The sequence below is a fragment of the Dunckerocampus dactyliophorus genome, chromosome 18 (assembly GCF_027744805.1).
Source record: "Dunckerocampus dactyliophorus isolate RoL2022-P2 chromosome 18, RoL_Ddac_1.1, whole genome shotgun sequence".
In the NCBI taxonomy this organism is placed as follows: Eukaryota; Metazoa; Chordata; class Actinopteri; order Syngnathiformes; family Syngnathidae; genus Dunckerocampus; species Dunckerocampus dactyliophorus.
This window is the reverse complement of record NC_072836.1, coordinates 20,363,435-20,391,273: the sequence shown is the minus strand read 5'-3', so window position 1 is coordinate 20,391,273 and position 27,839 is coordinate 20,363,435. Positions and strand designations below refer to the sequence as shown.

Sequence of the window (27,839 nt, the reverse complement as noted above, 5' to 3'; positions counted from 1 at the left end):
AAAACATGAAGGCGGTGTCTGTGTTGATCTCGCTGCCACATGGTGGCTTTGGCAGCAATCACTCCTCATTCCTCATTTATATGCATTTCGAATCGTTGAGACTTGTGTTAGTTCACTCCTTGGTTCATGTTCATTTAACATTTAAAAGCATGTTCAATTATATTTATTCTGATATATAAGTCGCAGTACCAGACAAACTATGTAAAAAGTGTGATTTATAGTCTGGAAAATATGCTCGTTTTTTGCTTTTCTCAGCGCTCTACTTGATGCAAATGTCAGCGTCCACTGCTTCAGACAAACCCAGCCAGGAGAAGCGGGTGTAAACCAATGAAACCCATGACAAACAAAATGCACATCCGCATGGTTTTACAGCCGTGCAGCATCGGTAGCTCCCAGCAGTGTTTTCACTCAAACGACAGATCAGTTTGTAATGTATTAGACGGAAGATGCTAGAAGCTTCCATAAGTGGATCTTTTCTACCAGATTCTCCAAAATGCCAGCATTATCGTTCTATGTCACAGTAGGAAGTCTATTCATTTAGAACAATAACACACTCAAGTCGCGGCAAACAGCTGAGGTCAAATGTCACATTAGTACTTCTTCATTCAAGGCTTCTGACTATCCTCACTGCGCTACGGTAGTTTTCCACTTAATGGCTCACTCTTTTGTTTTGTCATTTTATTGAGACAACTTGTAGTAAGTTACTCTTCTTTGACGTGACCTCATCTGATGTCAGCTTCACGAGTGACCCTAGCATCTTGAGCTACTTGGCTTGGTGTAGCATGTTGCCGTCATGAACAATCATGCCACTGCCTCACTGATGGGGTCTGTCCTTCTGTGTCCATGTCTCCATGCCAGTGTGCTCGTGTCTCCAGTCACCTCCCTATACTTGCATGCAAAATGCTACGTGTGTGTGCGTGTATGTATGTTCATGGGAGCATGTGCGTGTGCAGCGAGGAGAGATGTAAAGATGAATGGGGAGTGTGTGGAAAATGTTAGGGTCGGCGGTGCTACTCCTCGGAGGTTAGCAAATCCGGAGCTTTCTATATGTACACTATAAGGACAACAGTGTTTAGACTTTGTCATTAACTAACCGGGCTGAATCAAACGTTCTCCACCTGGGCTGCATAAACAAAATGGATGGAGGACGTTACCCTTTGACGGTAGAAGAACCCCCTGAACCCCTTTTGGATGAACTCAAGCAGGGATTGTGAGGAAATGTTTATCTACGGACCCGGACCTGTAGTCAGTCAATTATTTCAGTATTTTAAGCTTTGACGAGGTGCTTCTATTTCGATGCATCTTTTTTACGCCCAGGAAATCCTCTCACCAATTGCATGCGAGTTAAGCCATTCCATGTGATGCTGCTCAGCCAATCAAATCTGTGCATTGGCGCCAAACATTGCGACTCTACAGAAACAGATGAAAGAGGAGAGAAGCAAAGCGAGTGACACAGCAGAACAAGTATGCCTCATACAGGGAAAGAAGATAGAAAGAAGTAAGAGGAAAGTTAGAAACAAGTGATAGATACGAATAAAGAGGACAACGAGGCGAGCGAGGCATACAAGGAAGAAAGATAGAAACGAGTAATAGGTATGGATAAAGAGGACAGCGAGGCAAGCAAGGCATTCAGGGAAAAAAGAGAGAAACGAGTGATAGGGATAAAGAGGACAGCGAGACATACATGGACAGAAGATAGAAATGTGTCATAGATAGGGATAAAGAGGACAGCGAGGCGTACATGGACAGAGGATAGAAATGAGTCATAGGGATAAAGAGGACAGCGAGACATACATGGGCAGAAGATAGAAATGAGTCATAGATAGGGATAAAGAGGACAGCGAGACATACATGGGCAGAAGATAGAAATGAGTCATAGATAGGGATAAAGAGGACAGTGAGACAAGTGAAAGTTACAGGGAAAGAAGAGCGATACTGTAGACAGGCCTTAACTTGAACAAATGTTCTGTATCTGGACCTATATTATAAGATAAAAAAGGGGGGGGGGGGGACAACAACTCCATGTTTTCTTTTATTTTCACTTCCTGTACGTGTAATGGCCACGTTTGCTAATACTTTTGTCCATATAGTGTCATTTATATACTAACTTTTGGCAACTTTTCGGGATCTCACACTGGCGCTTACTGATGGACTGGACTTGACATGCCCAAGTAGGCACCATTGGCTCCGTCCTGCTGCCCTCATCCAGAGCATGAGCCCTCAGGCGGGTCAAGGACGAGCCTCAATGTGCCTGCATGGCTGGAGCAAAGCACGATGAACAGTGCAAGGAATGCTGGAGTTTCATGCAGCCTGTGAATGTTCCATGTTCAGGGGGGGTTATGAGTCATGAGGATGGTGCAAGTCATACTGACCCTTGTATCCCTTCTTTTTTTTCTTTACAAATTACAGAAGCATGGAAGGCATGGCCGTTTGCCATCATCTTTCAACTTATTTGTATTTATTTCACATTGCTGCCCTGTAGCTTTACACGGTGTTATGGAGCAGCAGTATGAGTATATCATTAGGTGTTTTTAACATGATTGAAGAGGAACTGGTGTGCATAACTTCCAAGAACACATGCACACCCCCCCTAATTCTCCAAACACAATGCATCATGTGTCTGTCTTCGTTTCTCCTGTAGACCATCAGCGACAACAGCCCCATGAAGCGCTCGGCCTCGTCTTTGGGTCACAGCAGGTCAGGCCGCAGCAGCAGAGACAAAGGAGGCCCAGATGTCTACAACATGGAGCATGTCATACCTGAGGAAGGTCGCGCTCCCAGACACGGGCACAGAAGAAAAGAGCGCAGCCACCGTGCCTCCGAGAGGTCGCTGTGTCGCTACATGGAGGCTGACACAGGTTGGAGTCCGACAGAAAAACACACATGTTACAAATGTCAGTGTTCACGCAGGCTCGAAGCAATTAGTCAGCTTTTATTTGGAACGCAACCAAATGAACTCGGGCGCCTTGGAAGCAACAGAGCTGAGAGTAGGGGGAGAGTTTGGTAGTGTTTACATATGAATCCATACTGGTGCCGGTGATGCCTCCGGGACACCTCCATGGGGAGGTGTTCAGGGCAAGTCCGACCGGTAGAAGGCCTCGGGGAAGACCCAGGACACGTTAGAGAGACTGTGTCTCCCAACTGGCCTGGGAACGCCTCGGGATCTGCTGGACGAAGTGGCCGGGGAGAGGGAAGTCTGGGCCTCCCTGCTTAGGCTGCTGCCCCCGGACACGATCTCGGATAAGCTGTAGAAGATAGATAGATGGATGGATGGATGGATGGATGGATGGATGGATGGATTGATTTATGGAGGGACGGGTGCCGGTGCTTAAGCAGTATTTTTTGAAAAAAGAAAAAAAACAATGCCTTGCTTTATAGTTGCAGTGTCTGTTCGTTTATTTACAAAGTGCGTGGTGGTAATAAGTCTCCATCATCATGTCTCGGGACAGACATGAGCACCACCACCCAGTCAGGTGACCTGATGTCCAAGGACAGGGATCGAGACAGAGACCGCGGCCGCTCCAAAGACCGCAAACACCACCACCACCATCACCACCATCACGGTTCCGTGGACAAAGAGCGCTACGGCGCGGAGCGAGGGGGCGACTACGGCCGCAAGCACTCCCGCGACCGAGAACCCGACCGGGAGAGGGAGCGAGAAAGGGACCGGCGCTGGTCACGCTCCCCCAGCGAGGGTCGTGACTGCATGACACACAGACAGGTGGGCTTTTGGGTAATTTGATGAACGCGCTTGATGGTAACACCTTATACACAACATGCAAACGCAAGTAATTATCATTGTTTTTACTTGTGTGTCCATCCGCCACATTAGGTACGCGTGCACAATCTAATGAGAGCCCACACAAGAGCTGCATAAAACATGTATTTGTAAATATACCGTAGGAAGTCAGGAGGGATTCATTTAACAATATGTTTATTCTGGCTGTCGTCAGCAGTGGTTTCAAACTGCACGGCTTGGTCATGTGGTGTGTTTCTAATATTTTGACACATCTACACTATTTAATAAACATATTGTTAGGCAAACACCTCAGACAGTGTCATTCTAATCTCTTGGATCTCATTAGCATGTGTATCTAATGTTGTGATGGGAGATGAGATGATTCCGCATACGTACCAACAACTCAACAAATATGCATTGATATATGTATATTTGCGCACTGGAATGCTCTATCCTATTTGCCCTCCCCTCACTCCCAATGCATTTTCCAACATAAAAATACAGTAATCCCTCGCCACGTCACCCTTCAAATTTTGTGTCTTCACTCTATCATGGTTATTCCAAAATGTATTGATTAATAGGTCATGCTGGTTTGTGGTTGAATACACCCTATCACTAGTATTACATTGTAAGCACATTTAAGCATATTTTCAAGCATAAGTAAAATACAAATCGAAGGCATTCAGAAGACTCATTCAAAGACGTTGTGATGATATGTAGTATTCTACATTGGTCACTAGGTGCCAGTAATGTTACATTGATGAGGCAATACCCACCGCAGGAAGTACTCTGTGATAATGTGACTCTCCCAATGCAAACGTGTGAGTCTTATTTATGCCTTAAATGGCGTATTTTCTGCCTTTTATGTCGACTATATTGGAAATTAGGAGTGTTAAGGTGACCATAAGGGTATTATTTCATGTCTAGATGCTCTAATAATGTTACAAATCGTATTTAGAAGGTTGGAAACAGGTTTTTTATGCTATAACTATGAAAATTGAAATCCTACTTGACGGAAATTCACTTATCACAGTTGGTACCAATTAACCGCACTAAACGATGGATTACTGTATACTATTAACGTGTGGAAGTTATTGCTCAATAGAAGGAAGGACATTTTTTGGCATTTGTTTTTGTTTTTTTAATTTTAGTCCTGAAAGTTACACTGAGATCAATGGGAAATGTTGATTGGCTGAACACTTGATGCACAGATGTAATAGCATGCAAAGCAGTACAGGTATCAAATGCTATGTATTTATATACAGTATATATATATATATATATATATATATATATATTATTTATATTTTTTATTTATATATATTATGCACGGTCAGACACAGAGCCTGCCCTACCCAAAGTGCCCCCCCTTTTCATTTACGATTTACATACACTTACAAAACAATTTTTTTGTAAACTAGCATGTCACCCAATTTACATGGTTAACAAATTACAAATACAAAAAACTCTCAAATGAGATATAAATAATCTTACCACAAAACAAAAATCCTGTAAAAAAAAAATATATATTTATTGATTTATTATTTATTTATTCACTTTCCTTTCTGTGTGGAGTTTGCATGTTCTCCCCGTGTGCGCGTGGGTTTTCTCCGGGCACTCCGGCTTCCTCCCACATTCCAAAAACATGCAGGTGAGGTTCATTGGAGACTCTAAATTGTCCATAGGTATGAATGTGAGTGTGAATGGTTGTTTGTCTATATGTGCCCTGCCATTGGCTGGACACCAGTCCAGGGTGTACCCCGCCTGTCACCCAAAGTCAGCTGGGATAGGCTCCAGCATACCCCCGCGACCCTAATGAGGATGAAGCGGTATAGAAAATGGATGGATGAATGGACAATGTATTCACTTTTTTAACTGAATAAATACATACATACATAATAAATAGATGAATAATTTTTAATTTAATTAATTTAAATTCACTTTTTTTACAGGGTTTTTATTTTGTGGTGAGATTATTTACAGTACACGTTACACTGCAATAACTTTTTACAAAACATGATGACACTTACTTGTTATCATTTGCAGTAATATTACTCAGACATTGCTTTCCACATCAAAGGTGATCTCTGCTTTTGGCGCTTCCCGTAGGCCACCGCGCCCTTAGCATTTGCTGATATTGCCTAATGGGCGAGCCGGCTCTGGTCAGACATCAGCTTTTACTGTGCAGCACAATGGATGCTCCAGAAATCAACCCTTTTTCCTCCTCTTCTTGTTTTCTTTCCTCTGCACGGCTTGTGGTTGATTTGTCATCGCTTCCATCCTCATCCTCATCCTCTGCACTGATACGTTCTCTCCGCTTATATCATCACTTGTGCTTTCATTGTGTGAAACGTCCATCTTTCCTTGTCGTTGCTGCTCATGGTCCATCTTTGACTTACACGTTCTGTCGCTGAATTTGTGGTTCGTGCTTTTTATTTGCCTTATTTCACTTTTTGTGTAGGGCAGTAGTTCGGTCAGCGGAAGTCCTGTCCCGTCAACCTCCGGGACTAGCACGCCGCGCCGGGGCCGCCGCCAGTTGCCTCAGACGCCCGCGACACCCCGCCCCCATGTTACATACTCCCCTGTAGTTCGTAAGACCGTGCCCTCACAACCCGCTGGGCCACAGGGGCGGGCCCCGGCCCCAGCGCCCCGGCGGTTATCTCCCGACCCTCCTCAAGGCCAGGTTCCTCTGGCTGGCGTCCCAATGGCCCACCACGGCGCGCCCCGCCAGGGTCACCACCCCCCGCTTCGCTGGGGGGACACAGGTGGAGGATCCATGGAAGGGGCAGACGGCTGCTTCTATAACCAAAACTACGTGCCCCACCATGATGCACCCACACATGAACCAGTCAGCAACCCCCACCCACATCCCTTGACCAGCCACCCACTGCCGCCTCCTCCCCAACCACAAACACACAACCTCCACCCCCAGCCACACCCTGTAAACAACCCCCACCCTCACCCTTTGCCACCCCACCCACAGCCAAACCGCACCTCACCCAGGACAGTCCACCACGCGCCCCCTTCTAACACCCCTCTAACCGGTCCCCTTCAGGGGCAAGTGCAGCCCCCTGCCCAGCGCCGCCTTCCTAACGGTTACCGCTCTTCCTCACCCTCAACACATATACATGGACCCCAACATGGCGGGCCTCACAAAGTCCCACCCCCAGGGGCACATCCCAGAGGACCCCGCAAGGGCCTGCATGAACCCTATGGGGAAAAGGAGCAGGAGGACTGGTGCTAGCCTCTGGGGGTGGGGGGAGGGATGGAAGAATACAGAATCTGGACCCAAGTATACTTTTATATACCGTTTGTCTCTGCCACTTCTTGGAATGTGCCGGAAATCCTGGGATGAGTCAGGATGAAGGAATGAAGTCAGGATGCTTCTAAAAAAATGAAAAATAGAGGAAGAGGAGAAGAGGTACCAAACTTGCATTCATCACTCGACCAACCTCCTCACACGCCAGCTTTTAAGGATGCAAGAAGGGGGGGTGATGGACACTTGTCTTAAATTCTGCCTCTGGTCCAGAGCTACAGCCACTTACACGATGTCAAGAGTTGCGACTCAATTAAAAAACAGTCAGAGACAAAACAACTTTTTTTTTTTTTTGCTTCCCGAAGCTAACTTGAGCGTGTTGGTTTGGAAGAACAGGAAGTGGATGCCAACCCTCCCGGCCACCTGTTGAATATCGATGAGTTTTATCATCTGTCTTTTTAAATAAGAACAAAAAAGTGACAACCAGCCCCCCACCCCCGCCTGTATGAGGTGAGAAGCTTCCTGGGAGTGAGTGGGAGAGTTGGGGGTGGAAACAGACTACGGTGGTGCCGCCCGGAAAACAGACTAGTCACACCATCCTCTCAGCCGTGATGAGGAAAAACAAAAGGCGATGAAGGTTTTAACCACCAAACCAGTTTTCTGCAGCATTTCTTCTTCTATTCCTGCAGCTGCTTCTCCTTCTTCTTCTTCGATACATTGAAGCTTGAATCTTCTGTTGCACCCCCACACAGCTTTTTTAAGACTTGTAAACCTGTGCAATCCTGCATGAATGATTGGAAAAAAAGAAATAATACTAGCAATGAGAATCCACTGTATGTAGAAGGACGGAGCGTGGGGTTCTCTCCTTCCTTCTTGTTGTAGCCTGTAGGTTTCTCACCCTTTTTTTTCCTTTTGATAAAATGACATTCCTGTTTCTCTCGCTTTCTCCCCCTTGTGTGACATTCCTCTCTTATAACCTCATTTTCACTTCACAAAGTCATGGACAGAAGTGATGTGTGTGCTTGGAAGTAACAAAAATGACTTTTGCTCGCTTGTGCCAAATGCCTGCCGCTCCTACACATGGAAATGCACATTTTTTCCCTCAACTTTTATAAGCACGGTGATAATCTTGGAATGATCAACTGGCAAGCAGGGTACAAGTGGATGCGGCGACATATGTGACGTTATTGGAAACATTTTCCCAGCTCTTCCAGACCAATAGAAAGGTGGAGAAAGGAGAGAAACGCTTTTGTTTTCTTTGACCATAAGGGAGCGTAACAGTCTCACCCATTGCATTGTGGGAGACTGTGCAACCTCCAAAGTCCACCACAATTGGTGAATGCTGGAAATGAACAGAGGTGTTATTTGGAGCATTTATGGAAATGTAATAATTTAATAAATCCATGACTTACAGGTGGTGCAAGTCTAGTTGAGTGACTACCACCTCTCTTCGGTATATTTACATGCGCTAAAAAACGAAATATTACACCTAAATTACATTATGTTTGCCTTTTTAAGATTATTAGATGACACGATTGGAAACCAGTTTCTTTTTGCGTTTACACGCTTTGGAGCGAGCGAACTTTCAACGCATGCGCGAGTCTGCGTGGAGTGTCATGGCGCCGGTGTTAACGACATTAAATTCACAAGCGAAGAAGACGAAGTCAGAGGGCGGGGTGGGCTGTTTAGGTCCACAAGAAGACAAATTAAAGATACAGAAGATGACGTACGCCAACATTTTTAAGTATATGGATACTGCGGCGTTCTTATAGAGTCACACAGAGTCTGACGCTCTTTTAAAGTTTTATAATGCCATGAATTCCCACCCAGTATGCAGTTCAGCTCACACACTTGTCTCCTTGCTCTCTCCCGCCACACCACCACCGACTTCCTTCTTATCCACCAATAACGTTCACAGCGAGGTGCGTTCACGAACATGGGAATTTAGAAGATCTATATTACAACACCGGTCATTACAAGAAAAAACTTGTTGTCAGAATGTTCTCGAAGAAGACACTTAATACGTGACGTGATGCCTAAGCACTTCCCGATTGGCACAAAAATATAGAACAGCGATATTTTCATAGCAAAACTTCATTTTTGTATTCACAATTGAATGAAAAAAATAGACAAGAAATAATACGCATGTATTTCATTAGTCGGTGATAAGTACACAATAACAATAAAAACAACGGTAGATAACATAAAAAGTAATTGACAAAAACATTGACAACCAACATCCCTAATCGTCCTTTATTTCTATGCCTCTGACGATCACCACAAGAACCAAAGCAGATGTCATTGAAACACACATTAAAAGGTTACCGACAACACAAAAGAGCTGTGAAATCTATTACACAGACGGCTTCTGGCGTGCTAGCTCTTAGCATGTAGCTTCCTCTTCCTTTACCATAATCCTAAACTATGACCACAATCGCCCTCTAGCGGCTCGGAGGCATACATGAACATTAACATTAGCGAGAGCAGCGTGTAAAACTGGGAGTGAAACATGGACAAACCGAGCTATTTCGGTAATCTGGACTATTTTAGTGCAAAACTGTCCAAGACTTCTTATGGTCCAAGAAAACACAGACGCACGTGTACATATAATCTCATTTCTTTCTCTGTGTGTGCCTCAAACACCTTTCATTCTTTTTTTTTTCTTTGGTGTTTGATTTTCTCTTTTACCTGGAGACCAATCACATGTTGACCAGAGAATGCACTGAAAAAAATAGCAAAAACAACAACAAAAAAAAAACAATTGCCTATCAGTGTCTTTCTAACCTCAGCGGAATGTCACAGACGAGTATTTTTTCACAACACTTTCAGATAGCACACAAGGTATGTAGCTAATGCTTCTGTGTGAGCGTGTGTGTGTGTGTGTGTGTGTGTGTGTGTGTGTATGCGTGCGTGCATATTTTGCTATTTTGTGCAGCAAACCCTTGACATTCCAGCTTTTTTTGTGAGGCCCATTTGTCTTTGCGACAAAGGATGAGCTCCTTTCACCGTGTGTGTGTGTGTGTGTGTGTGTGTGTGTGTGTGTGTGTGTGTGTGTGCGTGCGTGCGTGCGTGCGTGCGTGTGTGATGTCAGCATATATGACGCATGCAAAGCTCTCATTATCCACTGTCCTTTTTCTTTTCATTTTATGGTCTATGCTGCAGTGAAATCCACACTAATTAACCACACACAAAGTCTGCAAAAAGCAATGTAAAAGCCGCAAATGAGTTTTTTGTTTGTTTGTTTGTTTTTAATACTCACACACAAAAAAAGTGGAAAAAATATCTAGCTCAAGAACTGCATGTGCTATGTGCATGCCACACTGTGGGTTAACAGTCATCTTCAGGACATAAAAGAAAAACAGACTAATGAATTCATAGATATAAAAAAAAAAGATATATAAATAGATAGATGTTTTTAAAAAGCAACCTTTCTTTTTTTCTTCTATTTTTGAGAACAAAAAATATGACAAAAAGACCAAAAAAATGGGATTAAAAAAACCACAAAAGAGACTTTGGTGAGAGTCTATTTTTTATTTGTTTTTGTCCGCTGTGACATGGGCTTGAGGCACAACACGACCATGTAGAAAAAAAAACACAGAAAGTGACAAAAAATGTACACAAAGAAAAGAAGTGCAGATCCAATGGTGATGATGTGTTTTTTGTCTAGATCTTTTGTGCAGGGGGAGGGAGGGTGGTGGGGGCAAATTGGATGTTAAAAACCTCTAAACTCTCACTCCTTCCTTTTCTCTTTCTTTCTCTCTCTCTCTCTCTCTCTCTCTCTCGCTCTACCCAAGCTGTCTCTCTCTCACACTCTTATCTGTCGCACTGTCGACCCGTCTCACCATATTTCTACCAGTGCATTTTGTAATTCCAAACAGAACTCTTCCTAAAGAATACGAATAAAAAAAACAGAGAATGCACACTCGCTTGTCTTGTGGTCATTTCTTGGTCCAAATGGTGACTTTATTCTTGCAATATTACTGTTTTTTTCCCCCTCATAATATCATGGCTTTATTCTCAATGTTTTAAATCTTTTTTTTTCCTTTCAAATCAACAACAAAAAATCCTTCATTCTTCTTTTCTCATTAAAAAACTTCATCTTTTTTTCTCATAGTTTTCCCGGAATATTATTACGTTATGTTATAACATTTTACTATTTTAATACGAAAATAATGTATTTCATTTTATAATATTTAAATAAAAAGTAATATTACTTTGTTATATTACAACCTTTTTCTCAGAAAAAAGTCTTATTTTTTAAATTAAATATGACTTTGTTATACTAAAACGTGTTTGTCATATTAAACCTTCATTCTCTTTTTTATATTCCTAAATTTATTCTCTTAAATCAATCATTTTATGATTGAAAAATGCAACATAATTTACTCAAGATAGCAAGTCTGTCACATTTTCAAAAGATAATGACTTTTTTTGTTGGAATTTTGAAAAACTAAAAATAGAACACAATTTTCGAAATATGTTCCTATAAAAACGTACTTAAACCCTTTGAAATGGTTAACATGTTCAGATGTTCTAATAAATACTTTTCCAGCTTTTTACACACACACACAAAATCAATCACTTTGGTCGAGCAACCACTAGAGGGCTCTAAATCCATGCAGCCATTAGTCAATTGGCTCTGTACCGACAACAAGGGTCATGGCCATCGAGATAGGGGAAAGCGCCCTCTTGTGGTTGTACTGCAGAATTGCCAAAAGATAATTGGGGCTACTAAGGCAGATTAAACTGTTTTCGCACAATATGATACAGTAAATACAATTGAAACACAACTTTAGTTAATAAAATCGGACTCCTGTATTTTAAGTGTCACACACTCCTACCGTCTATTAGTTCCTCTTAAGAACATTTTATGGTAAGGCTTGTTAAAAAAAGAGGACCGTGAAGTACCTGCAATGCAGACACTAACCTAAAGGGGGCGGAACTCGCGGAATATCACAATATTACAGTTTTAAAGTTAAAATAATTTCATTTTTATTTTAATATTTAAATAAAAAGTAATATTACTCTGTTATATTACAATTTTTTTCAGAAAAAAAGTAATATTTTTTCAATAAAATATTTTGTTATATTTCAACTTTTTTCACATGATATTAAACCTTCATTCTCTTTTTTCGTGTAATATTAGAGCAACCACTAGAGGGCTCCAAATCCATGCAGCAATTAGTCAATTGGCTTTGTATGGACAAGGGTTATGGCCACCCATATAGGGAAAAGTGCCCTCTTGTGGCCGTACTGCAGACTTGCACAAGGATGACTGTGGCAACTAAGGTACATTAAACTGTTTTTGCACAATATGATAAATACAATTTTAACACAACTTTAGTTAATATAATCAGACTCCTGTATTTTAAGTGTGACACATTTCTACCGTCCATTAAGAACATTTTATACTGAGGCTGGTTAAAGTGGACCTTGGAGTACCTGCAATGCAGACACTAACCTAAAGGGGGCGGAACTCGCTTGTACAACACAATTCAAGATTCAAGAGATTCAAGAGAGTTTTATTGTCATGTGCATAGTAAAACAGCAGTTATACCATGCAATGAAAATCTTATTCTGTTCATTCTCCCAAGAAAAGAAAGAAAACAAATGAAAGAATAAGAACATAAGAAACATAAACACATAAACATATATACCAATAAATTAAGCAACAACAACAGACGAGACATTAATACAAGTAAATAATTGACCATCATTCTTTAAAATAATGATATGCGTCATGTCATGACGTTCCCTAAAGAAAAATTCACATTAGCACCAGAAATAATATACACTGCTCAAAAAAATGAGAGGAACACTTGGAAAACACATCAGATCTAAACTGGGGGAAAAATGATGTTGAATATGTTTCCTGATAATAAGTGGGTGATGTATTAGTAACAAAATGATGCCACATCATTTGATAGAAATGAAAATGATCACCCTATATCCCCCAGGACACCATCCGTAGTCTCATTAGGAGCATGCCCCCACGTTGTCAGGCATGCGTACAAGCACGTGGGGGCCACACAAACTACTGAGAATCATTTTGAGTTGCTACAATGACATTTTAGCCAAATGGACCAGTCTGCTGCATCATTTTTTCACTTTCATTTTTGGGGGTCTTTGATTTCCCCCCTCTATAGGGTGATCATTTTCATTTCTATCAAATGATGTGGCATCATTTTGTTACTAATACATCACCCACTTATTATCAGGAAACATATTCAACATCATTTCCCCCCAGTTTAGATCTGATGTGTTTTCCAAGTGTTCCTCTCATTTTTTTAGCAGTACATAATATATATATATATTTAAAATTAAGGGATAAAGGTCGAGCAAACACATAATAATATGAATATATTTAATATTTAAAACATTTAAAAATGTAAAAGGCAAGTGTCTGAATTTGCAATAAACCATGCCGACTAGAGAAATTGTTACAAATCTTTTATTAAGATATTCATTTGGACACATTTTATTATTCATCTTTTGTATGTATTTTACAGGTGTTAATGTGCAATTACCTTTGATAATGTCGGGTCACAGTTACAGGGCTTTCACAAAGTTATTGGCACTTGGAACACAGAAAGAAGAGGTGGACTGGCGCTACAAGGGTTACACAGGCCAAGCCAGTACTGCACGGGTCGTGAAGAAGCAGCAGCAGCAGCAGCAGCAGCAGCGCCGTTTCTGGGGGTAAATACAGTATATACCTCATGCTGTGAGTGTACAACAAACAATCTTAGCTCTACGTGTGTCTATGTATAATGTACAGTATTTCTCTATACATGTACTGTATATATCATATTTATATATGTACCATTGTGTGACACAAGGATCTCCATGCCATGCCACACCTTATCCGTTCAAGTGTGTAGGTCTACATGTTGTGTAAACACATTTGATGAAATGCATTGCTCACACACACACACATACACACACACGCACACACGCACAAAACACTGCTTTTGAAAACAGACTGTCACAGATTCTTAATGAGAATTGAAAAGTCACCCTAAAACCAGTGTTTTTCTAGTGTGTGTGTGTGTGTGTGGTGGGGGGGGGGGGGGGCACAGTGGGCTATAGTGACTCGGCTGCTGACGCAAAAGCAAGCAAACGCTTCCTTCCTTTGAAAAATAGTGCAGATTCACAGCTAATATTGCAGTGTGAGTCAATGACTCATCACTCAGATGTAAATATAGAAGAGTCGTTGCATCTCTGCAATGTCATTTAGGACCTCATTACGGTTACTTGTGGCTTCATGTCGCCACAGATGGCTTTTATTTAGACTTGTTTGCACTGAAGGTTCTGCGTACCGTTCAGTGCAAAAGCAGAATGTCATTAAGAATTCTGTCAAATGCATGGGATTGATTGTTGATTGCTTGAATCTTCAAGAAACAAGAGGAAACAAATGGCGTGCACTACTTGTCTGCCACCAGTAGGGGGGTGTTTGCTCATATGGGCTTTTTTTGTAAGTTTTTGTAACAATGCATTTTCCCTTTTAGCTGTTAAAACAAATGCAAAAAGAAATGACAGTTGGGAGAATCTCTCTCTGAATGTTCTGAACTCCTATTTCCATGCCAGCCTTGTATGCTAGTTGTACGTGGATGTGACACCAACACAAACTAGTTGAAACTGACTCAGCAGCACCTCTGCTGGTTGAAACCAAGCAGTGCACTCCATTTGGACAGTTCACACATTCACGTATTTTTATTTATCTTTTCTTGCCAATTTGGCTGTGTTGAATGAATATAGGTGAAATTTGCCAGAAGATATTCAGCTTTAAAATAATAATAAATAATAATACTATATAAAATATAAAATAAAAATTAATATATAAAACATAAAAAAATAATGAAAAGCTGCACAAAAACTGACATATTTGCCCCAAAACGAGAAAAGAATTCCTGAAATTGCCACTTAATGCCATAACGCAATCATGCTATTTTATACTTGTCCACACGATGGCGCTCCTTCTCCCATTCAAAGCATGCAGCAAAACTGATCATTTTCTGCAAGGGTGCCTTGCTACTGAAACGAGTGCAGGGATAACTGCGGTCGGTTTGTGTTAGATTTGGACTTGTTTTTTTATGTAATAGTAGGGAAAAAAAACATAAAAACAGACAAATGAGTGAGGCTGCTGAAAGACCTCTTTCAGGTTGGACAAACAACACCACACAAAGACAGAATTCTTAGCAGTTAATAAACAGACTATACCTTTCTGCATAGCCACACTGTGTGAGGTTAGTGAACGCAAGTGAACGTCATCGTTTCTCCAAAGGAAACAGTGGGAGGACACCAGAACCACGACGCCATAAAGTCAGCGAGATGAATCCAAACAACGTAACAACAACAGAAAAGTGTGGAGGTGAACAACCAGGAAGCACAACAGTCTTGAAAGATACCGTCGAGGTAAGTGGAGTGCTCGTATGAGGTTTTGTAGTTATTTACTGCTTAATCCCACAGTACTGCATCTCTCTTGGGTTCGCTTTCATCCCAGCACACACATTCTTGTGGTTTTGAAAAAGGAGAATAGCGTGCTGTGCATCGTCAAAAGTGAGGTTGTTGAGAGGATGAGGAATGACGCAGCAGCAGCAGCAGCATAGTGACGCTGCACCCGTCTTAAGAAAACCACCTTTTATCTTAACACAGGCATGGTTTGCACATCACCATGCGCACGCACACACACACACACACACACACACCCCCGCAGTAACACACTCATCGATTGGGTAACAGGAAGTGACGTTTAGAATTTAAGCATTGCAACTTTTAACCAGATGTAAGGGGGGGAGGGATTGCTACACTTCAATAAGGTGCACAAACCACTGCTTCTTCTCCCTAAGGTGCGTCTAAAAGCCCCACCCTGCCTCACATGAAAGGAAGTCCAAAATAAACCCGACCAGAAGGCTGATTCTCCGTCACACACGCTGACAGGTAGTACCAAGAAAAAACTGCAGTATTGCTTGCGACTTGCCTGCCACGCTTCTGCAAAGTGATTTCAATTCCAAAGGCACATTCCAATATTGATAAGTACGACCACTTCAGGAGGCATTCTCGACTCCAGGGGTGTCCAAACCTTCCCCAGCGAGCCACATAGTGAAAAACGAAAGGATGCCAACTTTGCCACTCTGATATTTTGTGTCCACCTGGTGATTTACTGAAGGTGAAAAAGCCTTTTATTAGAATCAACTTTGGTCTTTGCTCTTTTTCCCCCCATTTTTGCTCTGCTTTTTCTTTCCAAATATTTCAAGCTTCTTATTAAATAATCTTAATGACTTTTCTTTTTGTAATATTATGACTTTATTCCATAATATTGTAACTCCCCCCCAACATCATTTTCCATCAATTACAACTGTATTTTGTTTCTCATAATATTACCACTTTTGAAAAATATTTTTTTCTTTAATATTTCAACAACAAAAACTATTTTTTCCTCATAATATGACGAGTTTAGTCTCATAAAATTGCGACTTCTTTCTTCTTTTTCTCTTAATATTTTAACTTTAGTCTCCTAAAATTACAGCTGTTTTTTGTTTGTTTACATTTCTGCTGTTTTTCTTTGAAATTTTCCAACTATTTCAACTTTCTTTTTGTACATTTTCTTCTCGTAATTATGACTTTATTCCCATAATATTATGACTTTATTCTCACATTTTTTCTGCAACCTAATTTTCCAAAAATTACAACTTGGTTGTTTTGCTTGTTTTTTTTTCTTTGCTATTTCAACTTTATGCTACTAAAATGACGGTATTTTTCCTCATATTATTACAACATTATTCTCATAAAATTACATCTTTTTCACATTAGATTGCAACTTTTTTCTGTTAATATTTTTGACATTATTCTTGTAAAATGACCACTTATTTTTCCATTTTTACATTTTTTTTGTTACTTCATATTTTTATAATGTGCTGGGGGCCAATAATAAAAAAAAAATGCCACAGCCGAAATGGCCCCCGGGGCAGCACTTTGGACACCCCTGCTCTCCCCCGCTACATGACTCCATGTTTTTGGGCTGTAACTTCCCCGCACATCATTGTCATCAGTCAACAGTCGCGCCGGCGGAATCAGGAAACGCTTCAAAACTAGCAGTTCAACTGCTCGCTTCACCCCTCTGCACCGTCAAACAAAGGTCATTATTATGATTATGATTATGATTATGATTATTATTATTAAGGGCCCTGCAATTAGGTGACTTTTACTGTTAAAAAACAGCACTTCTCCTTGTTGGCCGAGACTTGCTCCGTTTAAACACGGACAAAGACTCGCCCTGCTCGTACAAATATAGCTTCTCTTCTAAAAATATCACCATCTTTGATTACCTGTTGCCCTTTAAATTCCATGAAAATGGTCTCAGTGAAAAGCTCCGCCCCTTTCTGCCTCTCTGATCACCTTTCAGCTTGCTAAAAATATAGGAGAAAAAAAGGGGGATATCTTTATATAAGACACAACTTGAGGCTGGGTGAAGAAAACGTGGAAGATGCGAGGAGAGTGTTCACTTTTTCCTTTAAAAAAAAATCAAATAAATGTCAGCAACCCTTACATTCAATACATTCACCACCGCATACTCCCCTGCCATTCCATACCGCCGCCTCCACCTCCGTCACCACTCACGACCACCGGGAATGTATGTAATACGCAACAATGAATATGCTCACACACCTTAAAAGACGAGGAGAGGCAGAGGACAGCCGGGTGTCCCCTCACGCTGACCCTGCCCTCCGCAAGCTCCGTTATGTAGTCAGAAAAGAAAAGCAGGTGTCCCGTTACAGCCGTAGCAGTGTAGTATAGACAGTCAAGATGTGAGAGTGAGGCAAGCACAACGGGGAAATACTGCTGTGCGCGTGTCGCTTAACGTCCCGCCATCGCGACGCTCAAAACAACGCTCCGACGTCCCCGCTCACGCCCGGGAGAGATTCACCCGGAGAGACGCCCGACTCCACGCCCGCGCCGCCGGAGGCTTCGAGAGAGGCGGGGTCGAACGTGGGGTCGGCGCCCAGGGCGTCGTCCTCTGCTTTGACGCCGTCTGAGAGGAAGGCGGAGTAGGCGTCGCTCTCGGCAATCAGCAGCTTGAGCTTGGGGATCCAGCTCTTGCGGACCACGCGCCGGGCGTTGGTGCACATGTCAGCGGCGATGGCGTTCATCTCGCTCTCTTTGAAGCTGGTGGCAAAGTTCTGGCAATAAACTGCGGCGGGATTGGATGGGGGGAGATAAGGAACACATCGTTAGCATGACCGGGTTCCAAAAGTAGCGTAGAGACAGTACCGTATTTTCCAGAGTGTAGTTACTGTATATAAAAACACGGCAGCTTTTGTTGACTGATGACACATTTTTTGACTGATGCAACTGCCAGGGCGTCTTATAGTCCAGAAAATCACTCTTTTTGTAAGACAAACATTACATATTACATACAGAAATGACTACTACAATCTGTGTATATTACTGCCATTGCAATAAAACTACAAAAAGCGTATCCGGGATTTTAAAACAGATTCCGTTAACTCAGCACATATTACTCCTCTCGCTGCGACTTTGGTTTCTGCTGAAGTCACACTTTCCTGCACTAAGGTTGGCCGGCTTTTCCACAATCGTTGATGCATCATTGGATGAAACCGACGTCCATTATGTTTGCAACAACACTTGCACTGTTGGTCGTGTGTGGATGTTACGCATGCGACAGAAAACTCCTTACTTTTATCCCAGTGGTTCTCTTGCACACTGGAAGGGGCGTTGCAAGGGGGGGAGAGACAGGCTTATTGGGAGGAGGAAGTCTCAATGCTTAGTTATCACTGTCCGTTTCATAGGAGCAGATCCTTCCACATGTTCAAGGATGCCATCTTTGTCCTTGATGATGGTCGCAGCCATGCAGCCAATGTTGGTTTTGCTTTGAGGATTTTAAGATGTTTGATTTTACTTTTCACTTTCCTTTTCTTTGACACGCTACCACCAGAAGAGTCTCCCTCCCACTTGGGGAAACGTACGTAACAAGTTCTTTTTCATTGTGTGTAGTATTCATCATTTATGAGAGCGCCTGTAATATAAGTAACTTTCCTGACACTGCTGAGCATCACCCTAAAATGAAAAAAAAAAAAGTCTGCTCACATTTGACAGCATGCAGCACTCTGTTGTCCAGGGGCTTGCGGCTCGGGTCATTGGTGGATGAGCGGATGCCCGTCCCGCAGCTGTTAGCTAGCGTATTCCTGAACATAACAAAAATAATGAAACACAACCAGCTGGGTTGTGTGCAGATCTCGATGGCGACACACTGGCAGAGGGAACCGACCTGTCAAAGAAGGCGGCCAGCAGCCTCCTCAGCAGCACCTTGTGTCTGGTCCCTGCACTCACGTGACAGTTCATCAGCTGGGCTCGGGAAATGAACACAGACGTACCTGGGAACACACACACACGCAGACAAGGTTACACACTGCAAAAACATACTTCCCAGGTCGTCTGCTCTTATTCCTTTATCTTTTTCCCCCCTTTCTCAGTCACAGACTACAAGTACATTGTAAGGCACGGAACGTCCTTGACATGGGCGCTGAGTCACAAGGCATGTAGTCAGCCTGCTAATGTGGGGACAACATCATCTTAAAGAATAAAGGCAGCCTTGACTTGTATGGATGGGCATGAGAAATCGATGAGTGATAACACATTTGTCCCTAATGTGGACTGTGATCAGTGTTGAGTATGTGCGTTATATGTAGGAAAAGGGGGGGGATGCTTTAGGATGCTGCCCAAAAAGGGATGCATTAAAGTTTGAATGACAACGTTCATTGTAAAATATGTGCTGTACCAACAATACAAAGTAGTGAAAGGTTAATGGCATGAGGTTCCTTTTACCCCCTTTGGAACGTTTGTTGTCAACTACGGGACTAACGTTTCCATTGAAGATGGGTATTTGACTAAAGTGGCCTTATTAGTTATGGCACATATTTTGTGGGGGGTTGGCACTAGACAGAACACTGACTACAATCACAACATGTAACAACACAAATACACAAATAAACACAAAGGAAACAACTACTACTATTGGGGAATAATAAACATGTAACTTAAGCAACCTTTTACAAAACAAGTACTGCAAAGCATGCTGGGAAGCATTTTTTTTTATACTGATGTTTTATAGCATCGCTCATGCTGCATACTTGATGCGACCCAGTCTCCCCCACACTCTACCTCCAGTAGCCCCCAGTTAAATGGAGTTTGAGACCCCTGGCTTATGGGGAAACTTAACATTGGAGAATCTTCATCTGAATGTTCTGAACTCCCGTTTCCATGCCAGCGTCGTACCGAGCTGACTAATAGCTTCTGGAAGAGTTGTGTCATGGAGAAGGTCTTGTGTGGCTAAACACCTCAAAGTTACAATTAAGGGTTTTGTAGAGCACATACAGAAATGTCAAGTCAATTCGACTTGCGGGGGTCAAACGTTGAGGTTTAATAACAGCCCCGCCATGAGGTGTATTTGCCAGAACAATATTAGCACAGGCGGCACATTCGAGCTGCATGTTTTGACAAATTTTCACCCCGTTGTGTGCAGCGGTTCAGGAGTGGAAGCGCTAGCTTACACAAACAAATACATAGTCGTGTTGTTGTGCAAGGTCGTTGAGACTGAATCAACAGCACCTCTGCTGGTTGCAGCCAGCTATTGCACCCCAATCCCTCATCTTCAGGTGTTCATCTCAGTCTCCAACCACATTTTTCAGCCACCAACTAGCAGGCTGAAGGTGCTTTATTGTATCTACTGTACATTTGACTACAAAGAAGATTTAGTGCAGAGCCTCAAGCTCGCCCACTTTTACAAGTTCTTTTTTGTTCCACAAGTTCAATGCTGACATGTTAAGGAGCATTGTTAAACATACTCTACATACCTGAGACCAGCTCTAGTTTCTCAGCAGGATCCCCTTCCTCATATAGTTTTGGATGACAGCGGTTGCCTATCTGGGCAATAAGTTCTGCAGGGAGACACGTGAGGTCTCTGCCCCGCATGCGCCCACGTGTCTCTGTGTGGTCGGGAAGGGCCTCAACCCGCTCACCAGCAGCTGAGGAAACACAACATTAGAAGATAATCACACAAACACACGCCATCATTCCATTCCATTGACATTGGAGCGTGTGTTACCTGCAGCTCCCATGTTGAGCATGCTGTACATGGTGTACATGTTGCAGATTTGCCTATACTGCTCTTCAGCACAATCCTCTGCACCCTCCTCCTCTTCCTCATCATCATGGTAGCTGATGGGTGAGTCACTAGCGTATGTACTCAGGGTGCCGGGGCTGGCACCCTCTGACATGCCGACGCCGGACGCAGAGCTCCCGTTGGTGCCGGCAGCGCCGCTGCTTGCCACCATACCGGCCAGGCTGGTTGCTGTGGCGCCCATACCCATGGCCAAGCCGAGGGCTCCCGGGCTCTGGATGGCACTGCCCCGTAACGCCTCCTGGGAGTAACGTGCCGCTTTTCTGGCTCCTCCTCCTCCCGCGCCGGAGGCTCCTCCGCCCCCGTCACGGCTGCTGCCGCCCTCCCATAGCCGCTTGGCGACGGGAGTGCAGACCACCGAATGAGCGGCGGCGGCTTCCGGTTGGCTGGCTGGCTGCTCCGTCTTCACTCGGTACACCAAGGGGAGGGGCGTCAAGCTGGCAGCGGGCCGGGCCGCGTTGGTAGCGGTCTGTGTTACGGGGCTCTGAGGCTCGGATGGTGGAGCCTCTTCTGCATTAAGACCTTGTGAGTCACAACTGGGGGAAGAGACCTGGAGATCAATGTGTACATTAGTTCTGTGGCGGCATATTTGATGATATAAGATGTATTAACACCAACGTGTTTTGTTAATGGGAACATCGTACAACCAGCTTTCCACAGGAAAGCAAGTGTGTGCCAGAAATGTTTAAATTAAAATGTATTTTATTTTATTTTGAATATTTATTTTTATTATTATTTTAATTTATTTAGTAAATACAATTTTTTTAAAAACATTTGACACTTTTTCATTTTATTTTTGTAGTTTTAAAAAAATTGAAATTTTAATTAAATTGTTGGACATATACAAAATATAAAACAATGTTTTAAATTTAAAACTTTTTAAAATATATATGTCCAACAATGTATCTATAAATTGTAATTTCATTTTTTTATATAAATTGTTGGACATGTATAAAAAAAATAACAAATGTTTACATATAAATATGTATATATGAAAAATGTATGTTTAAATTTAACATTTTTTATATCTAAATTGTTGGACACAAAAAATGTTTTACATTTTGAAATTTCCATTTTTTATGGTTTTTTTCATTTTTATATATTTTCTAGCAATTTAAATTGAATTGTAAATTCAATTAAATTATTTTTGTAGTTGTTAATTCAAAAGTTGCAAATGGAGATTAATCATGATTAATTTGAAAACCGTGATTAATATAATTCAAATTAGTAATCATTTGACAGCTCTATAAAATACTTCATTTTATGTTTTTACCTTAAGGAAGAATTCAGTGCCTTTTTCCATGATCTGTTGGATCTGCAGGAAGCCGGCGGTATACATGAGGAGGAACTGGTCCCCAACCGTCATGCTCAGACGGCCCGTGTAGCAGAAAGACAAAATCTGCTGGAAGCTCTGAGGCTGCACAGCCGGCGGGAGCTCCACCACCGTTGGGCTGGCCTCGTTGCCGTTGCAGCCTCCGCTACCGCCGCTGTTGCTGAAAAGGTCCCGGAAGTAAGAACTGCTAGCAGCCAACACAGCACGATGGGCCTTTGACAAAAAAAAAAAAAAAAAAGAAGAGGAGTCTGATTAGAATTGTTCACAAGACATCTACCTTCTACTATATCTAGGTTACAACGTGGACAAATCTTTTGTTCTCTTTAAATTTAGTCGCTGCACCTTACATAACGGTGCACTCTTTAGTCCGGAAATTAGGGTAATAACAAATCACCTCGACCTTCTTTAAAAGCTGTAAAAGGAGAGGCTCTTACCTTGAAGGCATGTCCCTTGACCACCACTGACACGTCACAGTAGAGCCCCTGCAGTCGCTGCTCATTCAGACATTCTAAAACATTGTTGCCAAAGTTTGGGATCGCCATCTGGAGGGTCTGGGCCATGGTGCGCCAACGCACACCACCAAAGGCTCTGGTAGGGGGGAAAAAATAAGACAAAAATAAGTGTGTGTAGGAATAATAGTACTTGCTCTTCAAAGGGTTTTAGCGGTAAGGAAACATTGAATCTCAAACTCTTGAGTCACCAAAATAAAAGTAAAGGACAACTGCTTATTTGTTGTGCTTCCAAGCAGCTGTCAAGAGTGATGCAATAAAGCATGATGGGAAAGAACCGCACATGTATTACATGCTCTGCTCCAGCCAACAAAAACTGTAGTTTTGGAGTGCAGCTACTTCTGCATTACGCGAGTACACCTCACATTGAACATGTCCAAAGTGTAAATATTTAAATGTGAGTGCCATTGTAATCTAGCACTCCCTTAATCCTCTTGGGCATGGAATTCACCAGAGCTGCACAGGTTGATACTGGAATCCTCCATGATGACATCACAAAGCCTCAGCTTAAGGATGCCTCACAGGCAGTGGCAATTTTAGATATGGGCCACATGGGCAATTTCCCAGGGTGGCATTCTCTAGGGAGCGCCACAAGCATGAGAGCGGGGAAAAAAAAAAAAGATTAATATTTATTTGTGTTCAGCAGCCAGTGCAGCCCCCCAAATACTGCTCACATGAAGTGGATAAAACCACACCCATGAGAGACATCACAAGTCGACATCTCTGTCAGTGTAGATGCAGGGGCACACTTGAATGTGTAGTCATGAGATCTTCCATGAGGTGGTAGATGGTAGATGGTGATAAATTCACTCCTGCCCTTTAGGATCTTTCTTTACAGCTCTCACAATGTTTGTCATCACATGCTGATGTTTCCCTGATGTCTACCCTGTCCAATGTCTTCCATCTTCTCCCAGATTTACAATTCCTTAATTTTCACCTACAGCAGGGGTCTCAAACTCATGGGCCACAGGAGGTACAGTCTGGGTGAGGCTGGGCTGCATCAAGTATTGGGAGTAGGCCTGAGAATCTCGGGGTACCTCACGATATGATACAATTTACAATACATCCATGAGATAACACCACTCTTAGTTCAGTGTTGGTGTTTACTTGCCCCTGTAGGTATGTAAGTAACACTGAGCTTGCCTGGATGTTGCGGGCTGCAGTTACACTACTCTTTGATGTCCAGTCGCAGGCCGCAAATTACGATTTGGTGGGCCGCAAATGGCCCGCGGGCCGCGAGTTTGAGACCCCTGACCTATAGACACCTCTGTGGTTTTCATGTTGTTTTCACCTCTAAATGGCAGTTTGCACAGGCAAAACCTACCCAGAGTGTAGACTTTCAGCGCCTCAATTGATTGATAAGCAATGCAATAGGACACACCTGGTCGCACATTCCAATACTTTTGCTCACATGAAAAACGAGTGGATTCAAACACAAGTTGTGCATCCGTCCATCCATCCATTTTCTATACGGCTTCTTCCTCATTAGGGTCACGGGGGGCATGCTGGAGCCTATCCCAGCTGACTTCGGGCAACAGGCGGGGTACACCCTGGACTGGTCGCCAGCCAATCGCAGGGCACATATAGACAAACAACCATTCACACTCACATTCATACCTATGGACAATTTAGAGTCACCAATTAACCTAACATGCATGTTTTTGGAATGTGGGAGGAAGCCGGAGAAAATCCACGCGCACACGGGGAGAACATGCAAACTCCACACAGAAATGCCCAGGGGAGAATCCAACCCAGGTCTTCCCGATCTCCAAGCTGTTACTGTGTTGGCCAACGTGCTAACCACTAGACCACCGTGCGGCCCTCCGATCCAGATCCAAATAAAAGCTGAATTTTATTCTCTCCTGTCTCATTCATCTTTTACTATCAAACTCAAATGTTTCAGTCTTTCCGCCTCACTGTTCCAATTCTTCTGAAGGGCACTGTACACGTTTCAGTTCTATAGTATTGTCCCTTGAAAAGATATGCAGTAATAAAAATGGTTGCTAAAATATGAGTGGTGAACTCGCACTAAGATAATTAATGTATTGAGCCTTCCGTGTGCAGTGTAGTTCGTACAAACACCGAGGTTGACCACACAGCTGTTCTATGAAGGCCTCAGTATCCCCCCAGGTGGAACTAGAGGAGGTGGACAAAGACAAGGAAGTCTGGGCATACCTGCTTAGATTGCTGCCCCCCACAAATATGGATGCTACTCTGTGGAGGTGCAAAGCAATCAATTAACACATAAGAGATTTTTTGGGGTGTTCGCTCTCTGTCAACGGGATTACAGGGATTATTGGGGATTATTGGGGAACCAGGCTGCCTTGGCAAACAAAGAGTTGTTAACCTGCTTTTATACAGGTGACGCCGCCTTTATCTTTAGCCGGTTCTTCGGTTGAAAGGATGCTAAAGTCATGAGGCAAAGGCAGTCGCATCTGACAGACTTCCTACTTAAAACCAACCAACAGATTTTCTTGTAAATGCCAAGACATGAGAACAGTAGTCCTACGCCACACATGTAGCAGAGGATACAGCTGCCATTTTCTCCCACAACTTTTCACACAGGCCACAAACAATGATACTTGTTTTAAGATTTTGTGGCTAATCTACATTCCATTAATCCTATACGTCACGTTGGCCTCTCAGGGGCTCTTATTGCCATGCAGAGCTCAATGAAAGCCTGTTTTATGTTCTATCTTCCATGAGCCATAAAATCCAGTGTCCTTAGATAACTGGGTCATGTGCTGTTATTCTCTGCGTGTGTGTGGCCTCGGCAAACAGCGCATAGCATGATTTTATTCACTGTATGCCAAACATCCAAAAGCAAACACCCGCCTTGCACTGCACCCTTCAGTGAAAGTGACTGAATGTTTCTATGTATTGCACCTAAGTGGGATTCAATCGATTGACTACTATAGGACTATGTTTCATCAAAAAAATGCATCAAATCATGCTTGTACGTACAAAAAGAATGCCTACACTGAGAACACACTTGTTAAAAAAAAGACAGGCGGTGATGCTGCATACATGTATTGCTAACTTTGATGGGAGTGACCAGCAAGTGCTGGTGAGAGCAGCCCCATCATATCCAAAGCCTTTCATTTGGGACTTGGCCAAGCTCCGGGGTAAAGAGAAATGCTCTCTTTGTCTCTCTCCAGCTCCCTCTCCCTCATACTAAAACACAGATGCGCACACACAAACTCAAACAAACCCACAAAAGGCACAGTGACTCGCACACAGACAATACAGCTTGTTTACGGATTGGCGAGCCGCAGTGAGCACACATGCTTGCACATGAAGACACACAAACACAGGGCTTGAGAGGAGGGGGCCAGGCAAGTTGGGGGGGGTTTGCACACTTTGCTCTGACAGTGAAAGAGATGTGACTGCATGCGTCTTTCTGCACCAAGAAGGGGTCATCCCAGGTCCTCTTTCCATTAAAACCTAGAAAAGGAATGCCATGCAACTCAAATCACTGTAATCCTAAACCAGGCTTGCTTGGAAAGTGGGTCAGCACACTCAAAAGACATTTTGTCTACAGAACGCATACTTCTTCAAAGAGTACATTTGGTGTTGTGACAGTAAGCATGTCTGAAGTGAAGCAGACTGGACTGTGGAGTCATTGCTGCAGCTGGCACTCACAATGCTGACTTTCTGCAGGCATTTCCTGGTTCTCATGTGCCCGTCAAGTCGGGACAGACACACGCTGCACACAAAGTCAACACACTAATGTGTTTCAGTGAATGTTAAAACCGAAAGGGATGCCGGGTAAATGGGGAGCACATGAGGACCGTACATGGTGCCAGTGTACCAGCCGGGGTCTTCTCGACTGTCGGCTGGCACGGGAGGCGACGTGAGGGAGGCGGCACAGGCTGGCAGCAAGACCCGGGTGAGCCTCTTTCCTCTTGCTGCTTATGTGACGTTCCAAATGTCGCTAAAAAATACCCCATCTTGTCGGTGTTAATTCACGCCGACGTCTCTCGGGACTGATGGCACCGTTTACCGTCCTCCCCAATGCGCAGCGGGCCTGTATAAGAGGTGGCTAACGGCTAAAGCTAGCTGTAAAATATTTTGGGCGATCCAATCCCACAATATCATGCATTCCCACGACGACACGCACACTTAATACTCCTAAAAAAAACGACACAAAAGCAGTGTACTTACAGTCTACGCGGGCGAGGTAGCTCGGCTGCGACCGTCGTTTTATCCGAGAGGGGAAAAAAAGCACCGAGATGTGGCTTATTTAAATATTTTGGTGATGGGGGAAATCGCTCCCCCTGCCAGTCTCCATTCTAGCCGACATCAACAGGTCATCCCGGGACACGCAGCAGCTGACTGCGAGCCAGACGGAACCAGTGCGGCAGGGAGCGGGGGGTGGGGGAGGGCTCACAACAAGGCGCAATTATTCTCAAGTGGCGCTAGAATTGACGCACACCTGACCACCCGCAGCATTTTGGTCTATTTTGTGACGAGAGCAAGTCATTTGCAGCGAGCTTGAACCGGCGGGGGGGAGTGGAGCCAATGTGGTATCATCCCCTACTTTCTTACAAACTTTAAATGTCCCGTATCAGCCGGATTCTTCATCATCATCATCATCGCAGTGAAGAGGCGCAGACTGGCCCTCCCTCCTGCTTCTTCCTTCCTTCTTCCATTCTCCACCTCCTCCTTCTCCCTCCCCTCCTCCGCATCAGCAAGCGCCGCCGCTGGATCCTGAGACGACCCCGGTGGAGGATGTCCCCCAGACTAGCACTTCCACCGCTCTTGGCCTGGAAGTCGATACCGATTGTCGCTTCAAAAAAGGAAGA

At 43.3% G+C, this 27,839-nt stretch overlaps 2 protein-coding genes and 1 long non-coding RNA gene across 20 annotated transcripts in view; 2 read left to right on the top strand and 1 right to left on the bottom strand.

Moving 5' to 3' along the window:
• The window catches only part of cacna1aa (calcium channel, voltage-dependent, P/Q type, alpha 1A subunit, a), an 89,502-nt gene extending 78,564 nt beyond the window's left edge, over positions 1-10,938 (top strand). For 16 of the 17 annotated variants that reach the window (XM_054760330.1, XM_054760328.1, XM_054760321.1 and 13 more), the window contains 3 exons: positions 2,642-2,858; positions 3,450-3,721; positions 6,201-10,938. In XM_054760330.1, the coding sequence (XP_054616305.1) occupies positions 2,642-2,858; positions 3,450-3,721; positions 6,201-6,983 (1,272 nt within the window). In that variant the 3' untranslated portion in view covers positions 6,984-10,938. The remainder of the gene's footprint in view (positions 1-2,641; positions 2,859-3,449; positions 3,722-6,200) is intronic. The other variant, XM_054760323.1, reaches the window with a different exon arrangement.
• A 2,450-nt stretch (positions 10,939-13,388) lies between these two features.
• Positions 13,389-27,669, bottom strand: LOC129171689 (nucleus accumbens-associated protein 1). Its single transcript, XM_054760593.1, has 8 exons — positions 27,199-27,669; positions 22,960-23,113; positions 22,466-22,738; positions 21,118-21,742; positions 20,867-21,037; positions 19,282-19,387; positions 19,101-19,198; positions 13,389-18,183 (listed from the first exon to the last, which is right to left on the bottom strand). The coding sequence occupies exons 2-8, from the start codon at positions 23,083-23,085 to the stop codon at positions 17,873-17,875; spliced, it is 1,710 nt and encodes a 569-aa protein (XP_054616568.1). The 5' UTR covers positions 23,086-23,113; positions 27,199-27,669; the 3' UTR covers positions 13,389-17,872.
• LOC129171692 (uncharacterized) overlaps positions 26,700-27,839 on the top strand; it is a 33,410-nt gene continuing 32,270 nt past the window's right edge. For both annotated transcript variants that reach the window (XR_008566818.1, XR_008566819.1), the window contains exon 1: positions 26,700-26,923. This is a non-coding gene — a long non-coding RNA (uncharacterized LOC129171692). The remainder of the gene's footprint in view (positions 26,924-27,839) is intronic.